The sequence below is a fragment of the Vipera berus genome (genome assembly GCF_964194415.1).
Source record: "Vipera berus genome assembly, chromosome: 1".
Classification (NCBI taxonomy): Eukaryota; Metazoa; Chordata; class Lepidosauria; order Squamata; family Viperidae; genus Vipera; species Vipera berus.
Window position 1 is genome coordinate 87,896,688 of NC_138202.1, and position 20,132 is coordinate 87,916,819.

The 20,132-nt window shown below is 38.4% G+C and overlaps 2 protein-coding genes across 4 annotated transcripts in view; one reads left to right on the forward strand and one right to left on the reverse strand.

Moving 5' to 3' along the window:
- Window positions 1-1,642, forward strand: part of ZDHHC13 (zDHHC palmitoyltransferase 13) — a 37,906-nt gene extending 36,264 nt beyond the window's left edge. For 2 of the 3 annotated variants that reach the window (XM_081317105.1, XM_081317106.1), the window contains exons 15-16: window positions 189-286; window positions 1,209-1,642. In XM_081317105.1, the coding sequence (XP_081173231.1) occupies window positions 189-286; window positions 1,209-1,347 (237 nt within the window). In that variant the 3' untranslated portion in view covers window positions 1,348-1,642. The remainder of the gene's footprint in view (window positions 1-188; window positions 287-1,208) is intronic. The other variant, XR_014025036.1, reaches the window with a different exon arrangement.
- Window positions 1,643-1,758: 116 nt separating this feature from the next.
- On the reverse strand, window positions 1,759-19,835 carry CSRP3 (cysteine and glycine rich protein 3). Its single transcript, XM_081317131.1, has 5 exons — window positions 19,748-19,835; window positions 12,418-12,561; window positions 8,211-8,382; window positions 4,808-4,940; window positions 1,759-4,337 (listed from the first exon to the last, which is right to left on the reverse strand). Exons 2-5 carry the CDS (start codon window positions 12,527-12,529, stop codon window positions 4,227-4,229), a joined length of 528 nt encoding a protein of 175 aa, XP_081173257.1. The 5' UTR covers window positions 12,530-12,561; window positions 19,748-19,835; the 3' UTR covers window positions 1,759-4,226.
- Between the last annotated feature and the right edge of the window lie 297 nt (window positions 19,836-20,132).

Genomic DNA, 20,132 nt, shown 5'->3' on the forward strand with positions numbered 1-20,132 from the left:
TTCAATTTATTTATATTTTTGACTTCTATTAACAGATTGATTTATTAGCGTGGTTCCTCTGTTTTTTTTCATTTATCAGTGCATTGTTCTTTTGCTTATTTAAAAAGGAAAAAAAAATTGTCAATATATTATTAATATATTAATTGGCATTCATGTAGTCTTTTCCCTTTTAACCCTTTCATTTTCAGATTGCATTTCTCGGATTGACTTCCCACGAAAGGACTACACTCCGGAAGCAGAGTAAATATTCCAAACATCCTATTTCACTTAGGAAGACTCCATATAAGTAAGTCATTTTGGAAAGTATCACTAAAAGCATCCCATTCAATAACCGCTTTTGCTTGAAGTAATCATAGTTGTTAAAGTTGGTTTGCTTAAAAAAATAATTGCTTTAAAATATGCAACCACCACCATTTAAACCCAATAAAAAGCTGCTGTATATCTTACACATCAATAATAAAGTGCTCAGGGCAATTGTTTGCAGACTGAGTTTAAGATATTCTGTGTATATAGAGGAGAATGAGGCAACATTTCTACAGAATTAACAAAATATTCAGTCGTAAAAAGATAATTGGCGTGCATACACTCCCTTTCAAATGTAATTAATGCATGGAACCCTAGTCACTGTTACATGTCACATGTTCTTCTGTTTTCAACCAAAATGCAGATTTGGGAGGAATGTGATGGAATATCACATCTTCCCAGACTAATATACAGATTCCCAGGTGGGAGGGGCTGCCTTCCAGAGGACCGAGAGACACAAAGTTTAGAAATTCTGTGAGTTCAGTGTCAGAATAGAAAGGTATCTCTTTTTTTAAAAAAAGCATTTTCAGTGCTTTGGAACTCAAAACTTATTTCTACTTTGTTTCATAATTTCACAAAACTGCTTATTGAAAAAAAGTGTTTTTTAAAATATTGTAAATAGGAAATTCACTTTTTGTCATGGCATTCTGTTAGGAAATCACCAAGCCACAAGTGTTTTCTCATATTCCAAGTGTGTCACTGATCCAAACAATGGGGAATGATGAGTATACATTAGTATACAAATTCTAACAAGCACCTTACTTGCTTGAAAGCAATGCATTTGTAAAGTTATCAATAGTTCTTGGATACTTCCATGATATTGATATACAGCCAGTGAGAAATGTTTTTTTTTAATATAATATGAAGGTTACTTTCAGTCTGTGTGATTTTTTTTTCTTTTCTAGTCTTGGATTCTTCCAGAACATTGCAGACTTCTTTCAGTGTAGATGCTTTGGGATTCTCAAGCCCAACATAATTGATTGGACTAAACAGTACACTTTAATATTTAATTTGGCAAAAGATCGACACATTCATCCAGTGTGAAGGCAAAAATCTGCAATCGACTGCATGGAATTTACTGGATGTTTTCAAAAGAGATATTTAGAATATTGTAAAGTATATTACAAATTATTTTGTTATTTGCTATGTATCTGATTGCTATTTCAGAAAAAAAATAAAGTTTACATGGTTAAACTGAAGCAAACTGGAAATGCAATGGCAACCATGGCTCATGTATAATACCTTCAAATACTTGGATTTGGAATAAATACAGTTGTGAAATGCTAAACTTCTTCAGCTTGCAGAAAAGATTATTTTTTAAATAAAGCAAGAAAATCTATCTATGATTCATTTATTTTCAGCCTTCAAAATTTACACTCGGTAAAGAAAATAAAGATGGTTTGAAATATCAAAATATGCTATTATAGGAAACCTAATTTATAATTCATAGCAAGTTATTATACTTCTCTGTCGATGTATAGCTATGCAGTGCTTCGATCAAATTCCTCAAAGTGGCTTGTGATCTACCGTGGGAAAAATGTAACTGCTTTATAAAGTATTGCAGTCGGGTCCTATGTTGGAAATCTCATGGTCTTTGAAGCACCTTTTGGAAATAGTATCCAAAGCACTGCACACCCCTAACCTACATTAAGCCTGTTTAGATATTTATGCTCACATTTCAGTTAAAACTTTAATGTATTACTGGCTTTAAATATTTAAAGGAAAATATAACAGTCACTGACACTGAACAATACATGCAGTAATGTCATACTTTTTTTTTGAGTTGATCTAATGCATTTAAAAACAGATAAAATAAGATTGACTATGAATTTTTTTGATGTGTGACTATTGCACAAGAAGTTTTTCAGTAAATTTGACATGCAGTGCAAGTCTGGTGCATCCTGAACTTCATGCCAGAGTGGAACAGAATAACATGCAGATTACAACTGTATTTTTGATTGAGTGCAAAGTTTAAGTGAAATTACAATAAGAGTACTGTGTTAAAGTAATTTGAGAAATGATGAATGAAATATTTGTCTTAGTGCTCACAGTTTGATTACATTTCTATCTTTTATGCAGCACAGCACATTTATAAGTAGTCCTGTCTTCAGTAAAATATGCTTAAAGATGGAATAACCAATCAGCTTTTCCCAAAAAAGACAACAAAGTTTTGAGAGGATTAAAATTAAAAAATAATACAGAGATTATACTTGCTGGTAGACTTGCCTATATTTCATGTTCCATCTTCACTTGGTTGATGTTTCATATGATGTATGATAAGGAATTGAGTTTTGCTTAATTAGCACAACTCTAAAAATAACAGTGTCAGGATTGTCTGTGCAATTATCTTGATAAAATAACCAGAATTTTGATTCAAAAATTATTTATGAACAGTCCACATCTCAATGTTCTGGGGTTCTCTTGCTTAGGAATGAAATGCTATTTTTCAAAAATGATTTCCCACATCATGTTGTAACCACTGTGTAAAAAATTAAACTTTTCATTGTTACTTATTTAGATAGGCCTAAATGAGATCTTAGCATGGCATCTTATTCCATCTTCTCCACTTGAGTGAGGCCACCAAATCCAATTCCTTTAGGGCCAAAATTCTTTGCATAGCAAACTGTAAACCAAAGGAATGATAGATTTAGCTATTCTCATAAGCATGTCAACATAAAATACATTCATAAATGCAACTTTTCTATAAAGCTTTGGGAACAGTACCATGTTGAAATAAGCCTAAATACATACAACCCAAATAACTCCATATTGCTCCTTTATTTACCCCTTGTTTCCATTTAGTCACTTCCCTACTTGACTAGGTACTGGTTTAGACTTCATTATTTCTTGTTATTTATATTAAAAGTGCAGCAATTTAAAGCAGTCATAATAACTTAGTACAACATTTCACATGCAGACAGGGCCATCAGATCTGCTCTACAAAAATGTACTGTAGATGACCACAGGAAGACTGCAAGCAGCCTTGGGGAACTCTATCTCTGCTTCTACCTGAATTTTTATAGCTTTACTTTAAAAAAACAACTTCAGGAAAGCAAATATTTATCACACATGGAGCTTCATGGGTTAACTACAACATGATCATTATTTCATTTTTTGCTAGCATGATTACTAGCATAACCAAAGGCTTGTCTGCTGTGATACATCGTACCGCACTGTGATTTGCTTCACCATTATTTCTTGATCAGACCAAATTTGGTTGGGTTCACACAACAAGGTAAGCCATAAACAAGTCACTGCCCTTTTTCAACTCATAATGAGGCTCAAGCTAATACTGGAAACATTACATTGCTTAAGGAGCATGGAGAAAGGTACAGTACTGAGATGGGGGGGGGAAGATAAAATTAATGAGGGAGAAGTTGGATGTGTATCGGCTTTTTTTACTCATAGTTCTTTCTTTTTTTAGGGCAGTAAAATTCTTTGAAAATTTGAATGTAATTTCAAACAACCAGCATTTTTTCCATATATTTTTTTGTTGTTATAAGCAAAAAAAGTGAAATTAAACATTAGGTTTTTTGTTTGTTTGTTTTTGTCTTCAAGTCAGTGTTGACTCCAGGTGACTAGTCCCTTCAGTTTTCTTGGCAAGAATTTGGAAAGGTTCATGCCTCCTTCCTGGGGCTGAAAGTAGTGAATGGCCCAAGGTCACACAACTGGCTTTGAGCCTAAGACAGAACTAGAACTCATAGTCCTCCAGTTTCTAGCCTGATGTCTTAATCACTTCACCAGACCTGTTCTCCATTGAATTTGGGATGAAAATGATGAATCTATCACTGATGTGTGGATGTATCCTTCTCCATGATCTTTGAAAGAATCAAGTTTTAGATGATACTTCTTTGAATATCTTTTTGGGTCTAAATCCAACATGTATAGCCTAATTGCATGCTAATAAGCTTCTCTGAAATATTTTATGTACTACACTTGCCTTTGCAATAAATCTCTCCATCTTTGTCTGTAACATTTGTAGATTCTAGACTTTTTCCACAAATAGCACATCGGAAGCAGGTCTTGTGCCAAGGCTGAAACCGAAGACAAAAAAATAAAATAAATAACTCACATAAAGTATTTGCACAGCAAGGTTTATATTTGGCAGTCCATCGATAGATTAAGAAAAGGATTATCTGGCCTTAAATTACCTTTCACAAGCTAATCTGGACTTCAGACAGTACATTTATGCTGAATAGATATGAAAATCATAGTAATAATTATTGTTGCCTCATACAGATCAGAACTGGACTATCAACTGCAAAATTAGTGTCATTTTAAAATGTGGAATTTTTAAGAAGTGTCTTTTGGCAGCATAATCCTTGGCATATCAATTTATGGCTTCCCTTTAGTTGTATAGGCTTGGAATATTAATCTGGTATCTAATGCACATGTGAGAACAGGAAGCAATTAACTTAGTTAATTCTTCTTGAGTTGTGATAGCTGTCAGCTAAAGTGTTTTAATACTGTCTGTGTATTGTAACATATCTCATAGATTTCTTACCTTTCCTCCTCCTATTATCTTCTCTGCAGCATATACTGACTTTCCACAACGAGGACATTTTTCTACATCTCCAAACTTTTTGGCAAATTTTGAAGGGTTGGTAGGGGTAGAAGGACGACCTGGCTTTGGTGAGCTGGTGGCAAGAAAGTTTAGCATGTATTAACATTTTTGTCTCAGAGATCAACTAAATTTAGGAATATCTGACCTAACGATGGATCAAATGAGAGAGAGGGAGGGAGGGAAGATTTATACTTTTAATAGAGCCAGTCAATATCAGTAATGTAACACGAGAACTATACATTCTGAAGAATTTATTTAAACCACAATTGCTGATTTCATGCTGACCATAGTTCATAGCAGAATCTTCAATCTGTTCATGCTCAGCATGAAGTAAAAGAAGATCTATTCCTCTGAGAAATCCTGATAAGCCTGAAGAATAATAGAAATATAAAAGTAACAATTCTTAATGGCTAGAAAGGTGTGGGCAACAAAATCGCAAAGAGTATGCTGTTTTGAAGAAGAATAAATGTATTTTGATACAGATTTTTGTAGGTTCTGCCAATGAACCATAGGTACACATTTAACACAAATAAAATGTAAAGGAATTAGAGACATCAAAGGCACAATTCAAAAGCAAAGATACCTGGCAAAATAAAATAAACTATAATAAGGATAATTCAGTACCATGTAGTATTATGGTTATTGCAGATTACAAAAGAAATGACGATTAAACCTTCAGATTTGCCATTTTGATAAAAAGTAGTGATAAACATCCACAGCTTCGTCTATTTATTATAATTCTATAGTTGTGTAATTCACACTATTGTCAACGTTAGACAGCAGGAGGAACAATATGCTGTTGTAGTTCATGGAAATCTTTTTAAGCCTTTTCCAACCCCACTCCACCCAGCAAATATTGTCCTAAATTCCTTTCCTGAGATAGGCTACAATCTCCTTGTCCTTTGCATTTTTCATTGCTTAGAGTCCTTGATGTTCTCTGAGTTGAGAACTAGTCTCTGAGCTCAGCTCAACCCTGAGCTACATATATTGTCTCCCATTGATATCATTGCTCAGACTTTAAAAAATGCAGTATAGAAATCTGAATATCCTTGCACAAATGTTTTTGGAGCAGATGATTTTAGATTAACCTGATCTCCTAAACAATCCAATGCAAGAAATTATTGCCAGAGGTTCCATATTTGAATTCTGTTGTCTCTATTCCATCCCCACCATGCCAGTTGTCTCCCCAATCCACTTACAGTAGGGGAGGTTTTTCTGACTGGACTACCCCAACTGATCTCTTAGAATCTGTATTTAGACAGCACACCTACATACACGAAAAGAACCAAGGTTGTTAAAAATGAGCGATTCTTTAAGAAGAACTGCCCTGCTTAATATCCCTGGTCTCTCTGATATCCCTTTGTAAATAAAAAGAATCATGGGCCAAAAACATATTGGACCCTATGCTCTGGAATGCCTTGCCCTTACAAGCGCCTTCCATGTTAAGTTCCCACAAACTGGTAAAAATCATTTTCTTTCTAACAGACATTCAAGGTGAGGGGTCCTTGGTACTCTCTGAACTCGGTTGTTAGCTTGCTAGCAATGATGATATTAACTAGTTTGGGTAATGAAATATCTGCAAAAAAACAGCCAAGCTCAGAGAGCACCAAGGACCCTTCCTTTCAACCCTGAGCTACAAATATTCTCTTTAATGAGACATTCAAGATGTAAATGGTTGATGTGTGGTGTACAATTTGTAGTGTGTATTAGTTTTATTGCCAGGAGTAATACCAAACTAAGCAGTAAAAAAAATCCTGGAAAACAAACAATTGAACAAAGAACCAATGGAATGTGTGGATCACATCTATAAATGCACATTGCTTTGTGGCTTGTAAGTTTTTCCAACGAAGGAATAGGCACCAAAGGAGTCCCATATTCAGATACGAGGACAATTCAGAAATAAACCACTGTTTGGTTGTCATTGACAGAACGTTTATTATACACATTAGAAAACTACAACAATACATTACTTTTTGACATAATCACCATTCAAATTAAGGCACTTGTCATAATGTCTTACAAGGTATGAAATCCCTTAGTAGTCGTTGCTCAGTGCCAAATCTGAGCTACTGGTGTGTGTGTGTGTGTGTGTGTGATCAAAAACATCCCAACGGAACTGCTTCAAACGTTCTTGGTTGCGTCTAGCAGTGTGCGGGCGAGCATTATTATGAACCAACACCACACCACAAGTGGTGCCATAGAAAATCCCACCAAATGTGAAGATGCCAAAGGAGTACTGCTAGTGAAGTTCATGGGGCATGGTTTGACCATCAATTCAGAAGTCTACTGTGAAACGTTATGAAAACTCAGACGAGCCATCTATAACAAGCATCAGGGCATACTGACTTCTGGTGTGGTGTCAGTTCATGATAATGCTTGCCCGCACACTGCTAGACACCCCCAAGAATTGCATGAAAAACTGAGTGTCAAGGGGCACCCTTTGTATTGTAAAAGTTAAATGACTGAAATAAAGGACAAAAGTTAGTTTTTGAAAAATAACTAAATATAAAGGAGGGCTTCTGGAAATAAAGGATTGCAATTTATAATTAATAGGGTCACTGTACCCTAGAGGGAAAGTTATTAGCAAATTGTACTGGGACTGCTATAAGAATGAGGGAAACTTCAGAATAATGTGACCGGACAAAGAAATCAGGGGAAAATTTATTGTGGGGAAAATTTAAAGATAAGGCTTATTTAATTCAAATTTAAATTTGAATCATACAAAGTAAAGGTGGGTAGAAATCATAAATAAATAATAATAATATTCCATTCACTGTGTAATTACCATTAATGCAATATTCAGCTATGTGATACCATGCAGAGCTCCTAGAGGTCAGGAGGGCTTGGCCTCCAGTTCAGAGAGCTAATATTTAGATTTTACTCATTTTTTTTTACAAAATTTAAAATGATTGTAAATAAGACTTCATTTCCTGGTGCCATGTAAAAGAAGTATTCTTTCTCTGTGGTAGCACAATTGCCCAATAGAATATGTAATCGTTGTAAAGTAATACTCCTGAAGGACTATTTTTTATTTTATTTTAATTCCATTTATATCCCGCCCTTCTCCGAAGACTCAGGGCGGCTTACAAGCTTAGCAGTAGCCTTCATTCTATGTATATGCCTATGTATATACATTCTATGTATATACATAGGCATATACATAGGCATATGTATATACATTCTATGTATATGTCTCATTAAAATGGTTTTAGGAAAATAGATTGTATCAATTAAAGAAAAACATCCAGATAACTATTTCTCAAGCATGTTGTTATGGAAACTGAGCAACATGACTGGATGCAACCACAGCTATAATTATAAAACAACCCAGAATTTCACTCACTGCTGCTGTAGATCCAGCCCCAGATGATCTCCTGTGTCCGTGCTGAGACAACCAGCACCTTGCCCGTAGCCAATTCCTTTGGGACCATATTTCCTCCCATAACATGTTTTGCAGTAGATCTCAGATTCATGAGCCGCCACTGTTGTGCTGTCCAGAGCTTTTCGGCAACCCACTGAGAAAGAAAGATGAAAACACACATTATGGTCCTGAACTGCAAACAGAGGCACCTGCACTTTACTGTTCTGCGTTGTAGGTTGTTTGAAAATGAGAATACTAAAAGTTTCCTAACAATCAAATCCAATAGAAACTAGTTGCATCTACTCTTAGAGAAATGAGAAATAGTCATGGGTCCAGAAAACTAGGATGGAAAACACGTGTCTGTTTTCCTCACCATCACAGCCCACGAGAAGGGCAACATACAAAGGCAGAATAAAAGCTAGAATTTATTGATGGCGACAAGGATAGCAAGCTTTGAGTTCAGAAAGTCTTAAGGTCTCTTTCTGGAGAACTGGTCCTATGCACCTGAGTGCTCTGTTGCAACTTTAAGCCATGCCTAGCTGCACATAAATTTATAACTAAAGTAGCATTACAGAAATGCTAATAAATCTCTAGTGATACTTTTCTCCAAAGGAAACCAAATCTGGGTGCCCAGTGGACCCGGATCTGCTACATAACTCAGGCAAATTAAGTTTATGTCACACAATTTGAGAACATTTCCCCAGTGAAAATGCATTTTGAGGAAGTGTGGTATTATAATGAAGATTATGCATTGGACAGCTTCTCTTTCATATCCCTCTCTAGCCACAAACCAGGTTTGTCTACCCAGCTTTGAAGTGAAGGTCACAAAGAATGCTGACCTTATAAAGCACCGTTACAAAGTTCCCTAAGATTATGTGAAGTGCTTTGAATACTCATAGATCCTTTGAAGTCTAATGCAAATTAAGCTTTATTTGTATTTTGGCAATGTGTATTCACAGGCTATGTCTGGGTCACAATTGTAGGAAGTAATGCTTTTCTGAATTCCGCCACTACCCCCATGTGACAAAAATAAGATTTATTCTGACTATATTGCAATAATATTGCTAGCTATATCACTATAAACATTATTTGCTTAAGAAATCAACAAAGGCCATTGCAAATGTTTCATATTTATCCTAAGGACAGAAAGGCAGATATTCGTAGACGTTACAAATAAATTTTCTCCAGTGCATTCAGATCACAAATAAAAGTTGATTATTGAAGTAAATCGGAACAGATAAAATTGAGTCCTCTAAAGAAATAATGTTCTGTGATTTTGTGAATTTCCTTGACTATTTTGCATTCTCATCTGGGAAGAAAAGATAATGATGTTTGCTCTGTGAATTGTTAAAGAATGGCTCCAGCAGCAGATAAAGTGCTTCTATTTCTGGTGTCTTTGGAATAGAGGGTCTGTGCTGCAACAGATGGCCCCAAACCCTTGCTGGCTGAGAAGACTCATGTGTCAGAAAGTAGTTTGAAGTTGACAAATTGTGATTGAGCCATACAGCCACCACAGATGCCCTTTAAGTCAAAACTGACTTGGACAAATCAGAGGTGTTAATGACAGCAAGTCACATCATAAGGGGTGGATTCCCCACACCCACCCACACCCACAGGAGAGGCTGTGTCTTCTGCCAGCTTTGTTCCACAAAATTAGTAACTAAAGGCAATTTATTATTTATACATCTACTACTAATTATACATCAAGCTGCTGTGAACACCACAAAATCATATAACAATTTAAAGAACAAACTAGCTCACAAACATTTGCTACAGGAATTAATGTAAACATGTAATGCAACCAACCAAGCAGCAACAACATTGATGCCTTTTATACAGAAATGTGGTTTATTAAGTTTAATAAGAATTTAACTCCCAGATAATTAGGATGCAGCTGCAGTCTAAAACTCTCTACAATAAAGCCTAATGTTGCACATTAAAAGCCATTGTATAAAAGACTTATTTTCTCATTTCTTGTAAACAGAGAGAAAGGGATGCTGTCTACTGTAGCTCTCAGTTTTCAACTCAGAGGAGAAGATATTCATCCACTGGGTGTGAACAATAGATAAACCATTTTTTTGGAGAAATCAATTACTGATCAGGGACTTAAGAGACAGGAAGCATTTCCTAATGTTTCATCATAAATCAACTCTCTTGTACTTTAAATCCATTATTCCTTGTTGCCACTAGGACCGTGGTGGCGAACCTATGGCACCCGGGCCACAGGTGGCATGCAGAGCCTTCTCTGTGGGCACGCGCACCATCGCCCCAGTCCTAGGCCTTCAGCTGAGTTTTATAAAACCTTTTTGCATTAGGCCTCCGACGCCGTGTGCAAAAAAAAAAAATTCAACCAATCAATTTCAACTTCTCGTGGGAAAAAAAAGATCTTGCAATTTTGGAATTGATTCGTTGAACTTTTTAGTCCCACCCAGTCTGCCATTACCACCGCAGCCACGCCCATCCAATGGGCCATGCCCACCCAATGGGCCATGCCCACCCAGCACCCTACGATACATAAGTGGGTTTTGGGTTGCAGTTTGGGCACTCGGTCTCTAATAGGTTCGCCATCACTGCACTAGGATGTCAGTTTCAATTATATGAAAGGAGAAGTTGTGTTGAACATTAAAGAAAATGCCCACTTTTCAACAAAGATCGGAAAGAATACAGTACAGATTCTGCTCCCCTACCATCAGCCCTTCTTAGGCTTGCTAAATTATTCTTTTATCAATTCTACCCTGTTCTCCAATTGCTCATTTTTATTTGTTATGCAACATCTGGATTCATATAATATCTGTCAGTGTTCCTTATTCAGTCTCCTTATTCTCCTTCATTCCTGCACTCTCCAAAAACACTGATCAATTTTTCAATAGTCAAAACCTACTCTTAACATGGATACAGACATTTAAGTAATTATCAGACCCATGAATGAAAAGAACATTTATTTTCTATCAGTATAATATGCAATCTTTCTTATGGCAAGACATGCATTGGTCTTTAAAATGAGGATGACAGGGACAAAAACCATATTAACGGTATTGAAAATCTAAATTAAATACATGTAAGATGTTTACCGGTATATCCATGCATCTAATAATATTTGTAAGCTGCCTCAAGACACCTCTAGGCAAGATGGGCAGCATGTAAGTTAAATAAATGAATATTTTTCTTTTGTCATATTAAAATTAATGTTTGATGTAAATTTTCAGAGAAGCTCTGGAGGACTCATTCCAGATCTTAAATAGTTACAGTGTAGAGCTTGAACTGACTAGAAGTAGTGAATACAAGCTTGTTTTTCCCAGAGTGAATTGTTATGTTATCCAACATGGCAATAGTCATAAACAAAACAGAGATGTCAGCAGATAGAAGGCACTGGAAGTATGGCAGTTTAACTATCACATATATGTTACATATTTTCCCCCCAGAGGATTTTAAGCAAAGAGTTGCTAATCAAGGCTTCTGGGAAATCATACCGGTACCAATGGATGTTCTATATTAGTGGAGAATTGGACCAGAGTACATTGAAGGCTCTTTCCCATGCTACAATTGGATTCACACATTATGTTATGTCATAATATTGCTTCATTTTTTAAAATTTACTTTTTGTTTGCTTATTTATGTTTATTCAATTTCTGTAGTTATCCATGTCAATCAATGACTCTGAGCAATTAATTCTGGCTTGTTTTATGGTCCTAAAAATAGTGGTCAATAAAGGTATTTATAGTTAACTTTATGCAAGATCACCTATTATGGCTTATTTAACAAACCATAATCCTTCCGATGTCGGTAAAATGAAGACTTAGATTGTTGAGGGCAATATCCTGACTCTGTAAACCACTTAGAAAGTGCTATAAAGCACTATGAAGCGGTACATAAGTCTAAGTTCTATTGCTATTGCTAATATTATGACTTAATGCTCTGTGAGTTAATCCACTTGATTGATCTTATGGCTCTATAAAAGATTTTATCTCAAGCACTATAAAATAGGTTTCTGAAAACTTTATAAGAACCAAGGATTGATTTATTATTTATTATTTATTCATTCATGAATATGGCATTTGAGTACAATAATTATTTTTAGCTGTTCTTTTGGTAGGCAGAAATAAAGAATATTAACTATTATTCCAGGAATTACAATGAGGAATAACAATCTACAACTATCTGATGAAAGAAAAAACATAGATGAACTTACTGCATAGGAAACAGGTCTTATGAAAACTCCGTCCATTACACTGAATTTCCTCAGCATGGTAGACTGTTTTGTCACATGCACCACATTTGGCTCCACCTCCCCAATTTGGCATCCTTGAAATTGTCAATTGGCTTGAGTTGTCACCTTTAAATCCAGAAATAAATAAAGCATAATTAGAAGAAATTAGTCCTCCAGGGTGCTATACTAAAACATTTTAACATGATGCTATGCGAGCTACCCAGCTGTGTCATAATGGAACTCTTAGTTGGGACTACCATATCTGCGCTGCGAACATTCAGACAACCATTAGATGATGGAGAAAAAGAATTTTCTCTCTCTGTTTGCTGTAGTCAAAATATAGGCCTTGACTCTGGTTTGGTTGACAAATTTAAATTATGGGAATTGAAATGCATCACAAGGTCAAGAATTTATGGCCTTTTATGAAGGGCCAAGTCTGAAAAGTAAAAAGTGGATGAAAGATAGCTGATAAAAATCCTCAAAGATTGCGAAAGTTACCAAACATGTGACAGGTTCTGCCCACATCTTGCAGTAGAAGCCCTTCCTTCAAGCTACTCAAAACATCTAGGAATTATTCCTATGCTGAGCAATAACTAGCTGTGTCCCATTGCTAATTAAATTACCATGAAAGCATTTTCCTTCTGAGAAGGAAATACTCATTTCAGTTCAAGAGAAAGAAAAAGCATTTGCTTTCCCTTCAAATATCAATCAAATTTTTTTTCATCATGTGCATTTAATAAAAATAAGAACAAGCTCAAGAATAACAAAATGAGGGAAAGGATAGTCATGTTGCAGCTTGGGATTGCTCTCCCTTAACACATTTGGCTTTGTTCTCTACTGCTATATATTTAAAGTGTGACTCTTTTCTTTCTTTAGCTCAGCGTCTCCTCTCTTATTTCCCTGTGCTATTTTGTTTTAGCTCACTTGTGTTGTTGCTCAGCAACCAAAGTTAAAAAGAAATCCCTCTCATGCTCCCAGGTCTCTCTGAGTTGTTGAAAAAGCAGGATGTAGTAACAATGCATTGCAGAGGCACATCCTTTCAGATTCCACAAGTGAATGTGTAAATTTCCTCCCTTTGAAAATTCGAGCTTTGCCATGTGGTACGACAAAAGTTTAGCCTTGGCATTCAAAGCTTGTTCACACAAGAAACTAAGAATGGCATCACAGACTTTAGAAAGCAAATGTTGCCTGTCCTAGAAACATAGCAGCACAAAAGAGGAGTTGCTATGAACAGCTGTGGAAAGCAGATACATATGTAAAGAAAGAGTTGGGGTGGATCTGGATCTGGCTTCAAATGGTTAATAAATTGTTCAGTGATAGTTCTGATAAGCTAAAGGTATCTTTGTGCTAAAGGTTCTTGGTCCAAATATTTCATATGAGAATTTCTGAGCATGATAATGTACGTGCTTTAATTACTGCCTATCTAAAGAGTCTCCTATCTCATCAAATGTTTGTTGTCAGAGATTAAAAGTCTAAGAGGTTGGAGGTGGATCAAAAGGGAGAAGAATGCAGAAGAGATAAAAGGATGAGGTGAGGGGAATATATTTAACTTGGCTGCACTTGCTGTGTGTAGAACTGAGAATAAGAAAGCAATGGGCTTAAGACAATGCTTCATCGTTTGAATCAGTTTGAAATTATTTTTGTTGCATTGCTCTTTCCTTTCCTTCTTTTTAATAATAATTCCAAGGGCAGCAACAAATTTATGAAGGAAATGCAGCATTCTCAACTTCTTAAAGCAGATAGGTTAGGGATCATACTTGGAACGCCCATCCAGACTCTTATCTGCAGATGAAGAAGCCACAACTTCTGTAGAAAAGTCTATTCCAATATTGTACAGATTTTACAGTTGTGACATTTTTTTATTACACTAACTTGATGTTTTCTCTGAAAAGCACAATTGTATATCATTAATTAAACATCCCTGCCCGAGCTTCTTGACGCCCTCTCAGGATTGGCAGTTGAGTTTCCCAGACTTATAGTTCTGGGGGACTTTAACCTGCCTTTCCTGAGGGGGTCATCAGAGTTGGCTTGGGAGTTCATGGCCTCCATGACGGCCATGGACCTGACCCAAGTAATTCAGGGTCCGACTCATGGAGGGGGTCACACACTCGACCTTGTCTTCTTATCTGGACAGTGGTTTGATGATCTGGGAGGGGGTTCGCCAACTATTGTCCCCCTGTCATGGACAGATCATTATCTCCTGCGGTTGGTCTTTCGCTTTGCCGCCCCTCGCCGCTGGGCTGCGGAGCCAACCAGGTGGTTCTGCCTCAGGCGCCTAATGGATCCGGAATGGTTCCAGACGGCGAATGGGTCTATACCTATCTCCCTCACTCACAGCCCGGCCGATGCCTTGGTGGATGCCTGGGAATGAGCGGCCACCGAGGCGCTCGACCGTGTTGTACCCTTGTGACCCCTGACCCGGCACAGATCCCGTTGGGCTCCATGGTTTTCTGTGGAGCTCCGGGAGATGAAGCGCCGGAGACGGGGTCTGGAGAGCTGTTGGAGATCCAGCCAGTCCGAATCTGATTGATTGTGGTTAAGAACCTCAACGAGGTCTTATCTCATTGCAATGGAGGCGGCGAAGTCTAACTACTTCGCTGCCCTCATCGCTTCTGCAGATAATCGCCTGGCCGCCCTGTTTAGGGTCACTCGCTCCCTCCTTAATCAGGAGGTGAGGGAGGAACCCTTGCAGGGGTGGGTCGAGGAGTTTAGTCAGCATCTGACGGATAAAATCGCTCAGATCTGGGCCGGTCTGGACTCTGACTGGGCAGAGTCAGACGGGGGGAGATGAGCGGTCTTAGAAATATTATCTGGGATGAATTTGATCCTGTGACTCCAGAAGAGGTGGACAGGATCATGGGGAGGCTGAGTTGCACCATGTGTTTGTTGGACCTGTGCCCCTCCTGGCTGGTGTATGCAGCTCGGGAGGGGACACGAGGCTGGATCCATGCAGTAATAACTGCTTCCTTGAGGGAGGGTAGCTTCCCTGCCGCCTTGAAGGAGGCGGTGGTGAGGCCCCTCCTCAAGAAGCCTGTCCTGGATCCAGCTGTTTTGAACAACTATCATCCTGTCTCCAACCTTCACTTTGTAGCGAAGGTTGTTGAGAGTGTGCTGGCATGTCAGCTCCCACTGTTCCTGGAGGAAACTGACTGTCTGGACCCATATCAATCGGGCTTCAGGCCCGGGTACAGCACAGAGACGGCATTGGTTGCGCTGGTGAATGATCTCTGTCAGGCTCGGGACAGGGGTTGTTCCTCTGTCCTAGTCCTATTGGATCTCTCAGCGGCTTTCGATACCATCGACCATGGTATCTTGCTGCAGCATCTCAGGAGGTTGGGAGTGGGGGGCACTGTTCTACAGTGGTTCTCCTCCTACCTCCTGTGCCACTTGCAGTCGGTGTTGACGGGAGGGCAGAGGTCCGCCCTGAGGCCTCTCGTTTGTGGAGTTCCTCAGGGGTCGGTCCTCTCTCCCCTCTTGTTCAACATCTATATGAAGCCGCTGGGTGAAATCATTTGTGGTTTTGGGGTGGGGTATCATCAGTATGCTGATGATACCCAGCTTTTTCTCTCCACCCCGAACCAACCCAGTGATGCCCTCGAGGTGATGTCCCGTTGCCTGGAGGCGGTCTGGGTCTGGATGGGGAGAAACAGGCTTCAACTTAATCCCGCCAAGACTGAGTGGCTGTGCATACCGGCATCTCAGATTAACCAGTCTATTCCATCATTAACTATGGGGGGTGAGGGGTGACCCCCGTAGATAGGGCCCGCAACTTGGGCGTCCTCCTGGACTCACGGCTCAGTTTGGAAGATCATATAGAGGCCGTGGCCAGGGGGGCTTTTTCCCAGGTTTGCCTGGTGCGCCACTTGCAGCCCTATCTGGACTGAGACGCCCTACGTACAGTCACTCATGCGCTTGTGACCTCCCGTATACACTACTGCAATGCTCTCTACATGGGGCTGCCCTTGAGGACCACTCGGAGGCTTCAGCTGGTGCAGAATGCGGCCGCGTGAGTTGTGATGGGGGTTTCCCGATACTCCCATGTAACGCCTCTTCTTCGCGAGCTGCATTGGCTTCCAGTTGCCCTCCGGGTGAGATTCAAGGTGCTGATGATGACCTATAGAGCCCTAAATGGCATGGGTCTGGACTATCTTCAGGAGCACCTGCTGCCAGCATCAACTTCCCATCGTCCTGTGCGCTCCCACAGGGAGGGCCTCCTCAGGGTGCTGCCAGTCAGGGAGTGCCAGCTGGGTGGCCCCCAGGGGGAGAGCATTCTCGGTGGGCACACCTGCCCTTTGGAATCAGCTGCCTGTGGAACTCCGGATGGCCCCTGACCTTCGCTCGTTTCGCCGGGACCTAAAAACTTGGCTATTCGAGCTTGCCGGCCTGGACTGAGGGTTTTGGGTTAAGGTTTTAATTTTTAATTATTTTGGGGCTATTTAATTTAATTTAATTTTAACCTGTATATATTGTACTGTTTTAATTTGCCCTGTAAACTGCCCTGAGTCCCTCGGGAAAAGGGCAGTATATAAATCGAAATAAATAAATAAATAAATAAATAAATAAATAAATAAATAAATAAATAAATAAATAAATATTCACTTAATCATCTGAAAACCATCAAGCTCTTCCAATTAGGTTAGCCTTTTAATAAAGTCCAATGTGACAGCTTGGTATATTCTATCCCCAGAGCTCCTGTTTTGCTTTTATTACTTCACTTTTTTGAGCACATCGTCAGTGACAAAGGTGAGATGGAACAATTTTTTCATTTTATTCTAGACTCTGGGCAATTGAGTAGTTTGAGCCAAATAAAATTAGAAAATGTCATTCAGTTCAAAGGAAAGAGGTCTCCACTTTTCCTCTCACCATGGTATGAAATAGGATTAATACGCTACAGATTTTCCAAATTGCACAAAAAAGGAGCTGAAAAAATAACGTTGGCCATTACTAACATATGGGAAGCTAACAACATACCCAAAACATTAACAGTATTAACTCTAGTTAAGATACTAAGACACTAAGATACTGGTTCCAGTTTTTAAATTTTGGTGTCCCATCCTGTTTGGGAGAAATACAAATAAACTCAAATGCTATTTGAATGGTCATCCATGTTGCATCCCAAATGTTCCATGATTCATTGGAGGAAAAAGGTGATCCAATGCTCTTCGCCTCCGCTTTTCTAAGTTAGGTGAGTGATACTGTCAGTAAATCCACACAGAAAAAAATTCCGTGGGACAATAATGATGTCAGCTGGTAGGCTGCAGCAAGCAAATATAACATTCAAAATATAGCAGTGACCTTTCCCTTGTCCTTTATTTCAGATGTACCACAGAAAGGAGCTGCATTGCTCATACTGCTTTCTTGATGTCTTGGTGAGTCATATTTTCTAGCCTTAGTCCGTTACATTATGATCAGTTGGGTTACTCTGAACTTCTGGCTCAGTCCATCTTTTAACTCTCTTGGCAAGCCAATCACTTTCTTATTATAGCTTTCCCCTCAGAGATAGCTTATCTAACTGACAATGCGCCAAAACACTATTAAGATTTTTTTTTAACCAAGTCCAAGATGTCAGAAATTGCATTGAGATTCACCGAGCACTTTGCTCCTAAAAATTGCCATCTTGATGTCACAGAAAAAGGGAGCTAGAGAGAAAAGTATTATGCCTAAGAATAATACAGAAATGAGTTACATTACCAGTTTCCCAATTTAAAGTATAAGAGGAAATATTGTGAGGCAGAGTTAAATACAAGTTATGGAAAGTAACCACATATTGCCTTCCTGTATTTACCTGTGTTAAATTTTGGCACAGGGTTTGTTCAGTCAAATATGTGTGTACCTTACTTTGTCATAATCAACATTACTTTTGCCTGACAATACTTGGCAATCTATTTTTCCCAACTACCTACAGAATATATGACGATGGTCAGTTCAATCAGTCCATTTACACACGGGTCAATAAAATTAAAAGTAAATGTTTTTCTCTCTTCACTTCTGGGTTGTACCTGCTGCTCTAATCTGCCAAGAATGTGGAAAAAAACTTTGGGTTGTAGAAAACACTTGTGGTTCCAAGGGTACATCTGTATCAAAAATCACCCCCAACCTTTAAGCCTGAATTTGGTGGGAGGAATGTAGCCCCTTATCATATAGGGCTAGCAGAACACAATTCAACCAAAGGAAAAAAAAACATGCAAGAACTTAAAGATCATGGAAGCAACCCTGCATATTAAATATCATCTCCATACATGAAAACCGTCTCCCCCAAAATAGCTAGACACCATCTGTTGATTAAAATTTTGCCTAGAAAAAAATAAAAGAACTGTTCTACATAATAAAAGTGAATGGAGAAATACCTTCCTCTTAATCTGTCCTACAATAAACCTTTGATTTTGTTCAGTAACCTTGAAACTGGAGTATCTTTATTGGTTTGTCTAAAAGCTGCATAGGAGAATCCAAGCATTCAACTGATTTCAGTAGAATATAATTCAAGGCATGTAGCTTTGATTTTCCTTCCTCAGAAAGAGTTGCAATGACTACAAATAGAATTCAGTGTTTCACAACACAATGGTACTTTTTATGATTACAGGAGAACTGTTTTCCCAGAATGGCAGTAGCTAAAATGTTTTGGAGATTTTACATCTTCTCTTACTTTAGAGATGCACAAAAACTACCTGAAGCTTGCATTCGGCATATATATATATATATATATTGAAACGTTGCTCCTACACCTTCAATTCTACGCGGGGAAAAACCCGAATGACCAAAGATCCACATACAAACACCCGCGAAAACATATATATATATATATATAGAAGACTGCTATCATGTCACCCCCTAGCCTTCTCTTTGTTAGAATAGACATTCCCAGTTCCTGCAACCATTCATCTGTTTTAGTGTCCAATCTTCTTTCCTCCTGTTTTCCCCACAACAGCCCTGTGAGGTAAGTTGGACTGCAAGGGAGGAACCAGCCCAAACCTTCACAGCCAGGTTTCATGCCTAAGGCAGGACAAGAATTCATATTCTCTTGGTTTCTAGTCTGGTGCTTTAAACACTAGACCAAGCTAGTTGAGTTGTCCTGGTTTTTACTGATTGTGAAAATATATTCTATTCGTTAAAAGAATCCCAGACTGCAGTCTTAAATGAACTTACAAGCAAGACACTACACTAGTTTTTTTAGGGGTGGGTGGAAATGTAAATTCCAAATTTCCAGCTTTGGCAAAAAATAATTGCAACAGTAATAAACAAATTCTAGCAATCTATTTCTCCCCTCACTAAACCATAGCAGACAGTACCCCTTTTTCCCCCCAGCAATACTTACAAGAAGGAAATGTATGTATTTTCTTGTCTTCTTTATCTTTTTGAAGAGACCAAGCCAAGATCCAGCTGACTTTAAATATTTTCCAGGAGAGGCGGGCTGTGTAAGTTGGGACAGGGGTATGTGAGCAATGTTACTGCTATCAGGTAGCTTAAAATAACTTGTGACAAAGCCTTGAAGATCGGTTATGAGCGAGTAACAGAACAATGTGGGCCCCTCATATTACAGTCAATGCTTCCAACTGCAGTTGTTTAGACAAAAAGAAACCAAATGAATCAATAGGACCCAAGGCCTGTGCTGGGTTGTATCAATTATAACTGAATCCTTAAAAATAAAATGCAACTCAGTTACAGACAGACCCACTCAGCTATGGAAAATGTGGGTTGCA

What these genes read in the sequence shown, in the direction of transcription:
- CSRP3 (XM_081317131.1), bottom strand. Translation starts at nt 12,529, where the DNA reads ATGCCAAATTGGGGAGGTGGAGCCAAATGTGGTGCATGTGACAAAACA. An exon ending in TAAGACCTGTTTCCTATGCA is followed by an intron (nt 8,383 to 12,417) that starts GTAAGTTCATCT and finishes TTTCTTTCTCAG; the next exon opens with TGGGTTGCCGAAAAGCTCTG. An exon ending in GGGCTGGATCTACAGCAGCA is followed by an intron (nt 4,941 to 8,210) that starts GTGAGTGAAATT and finishes TCTTGCCACCAG; the next exon opens with CTCACCAAAGCCAGGTCGTC.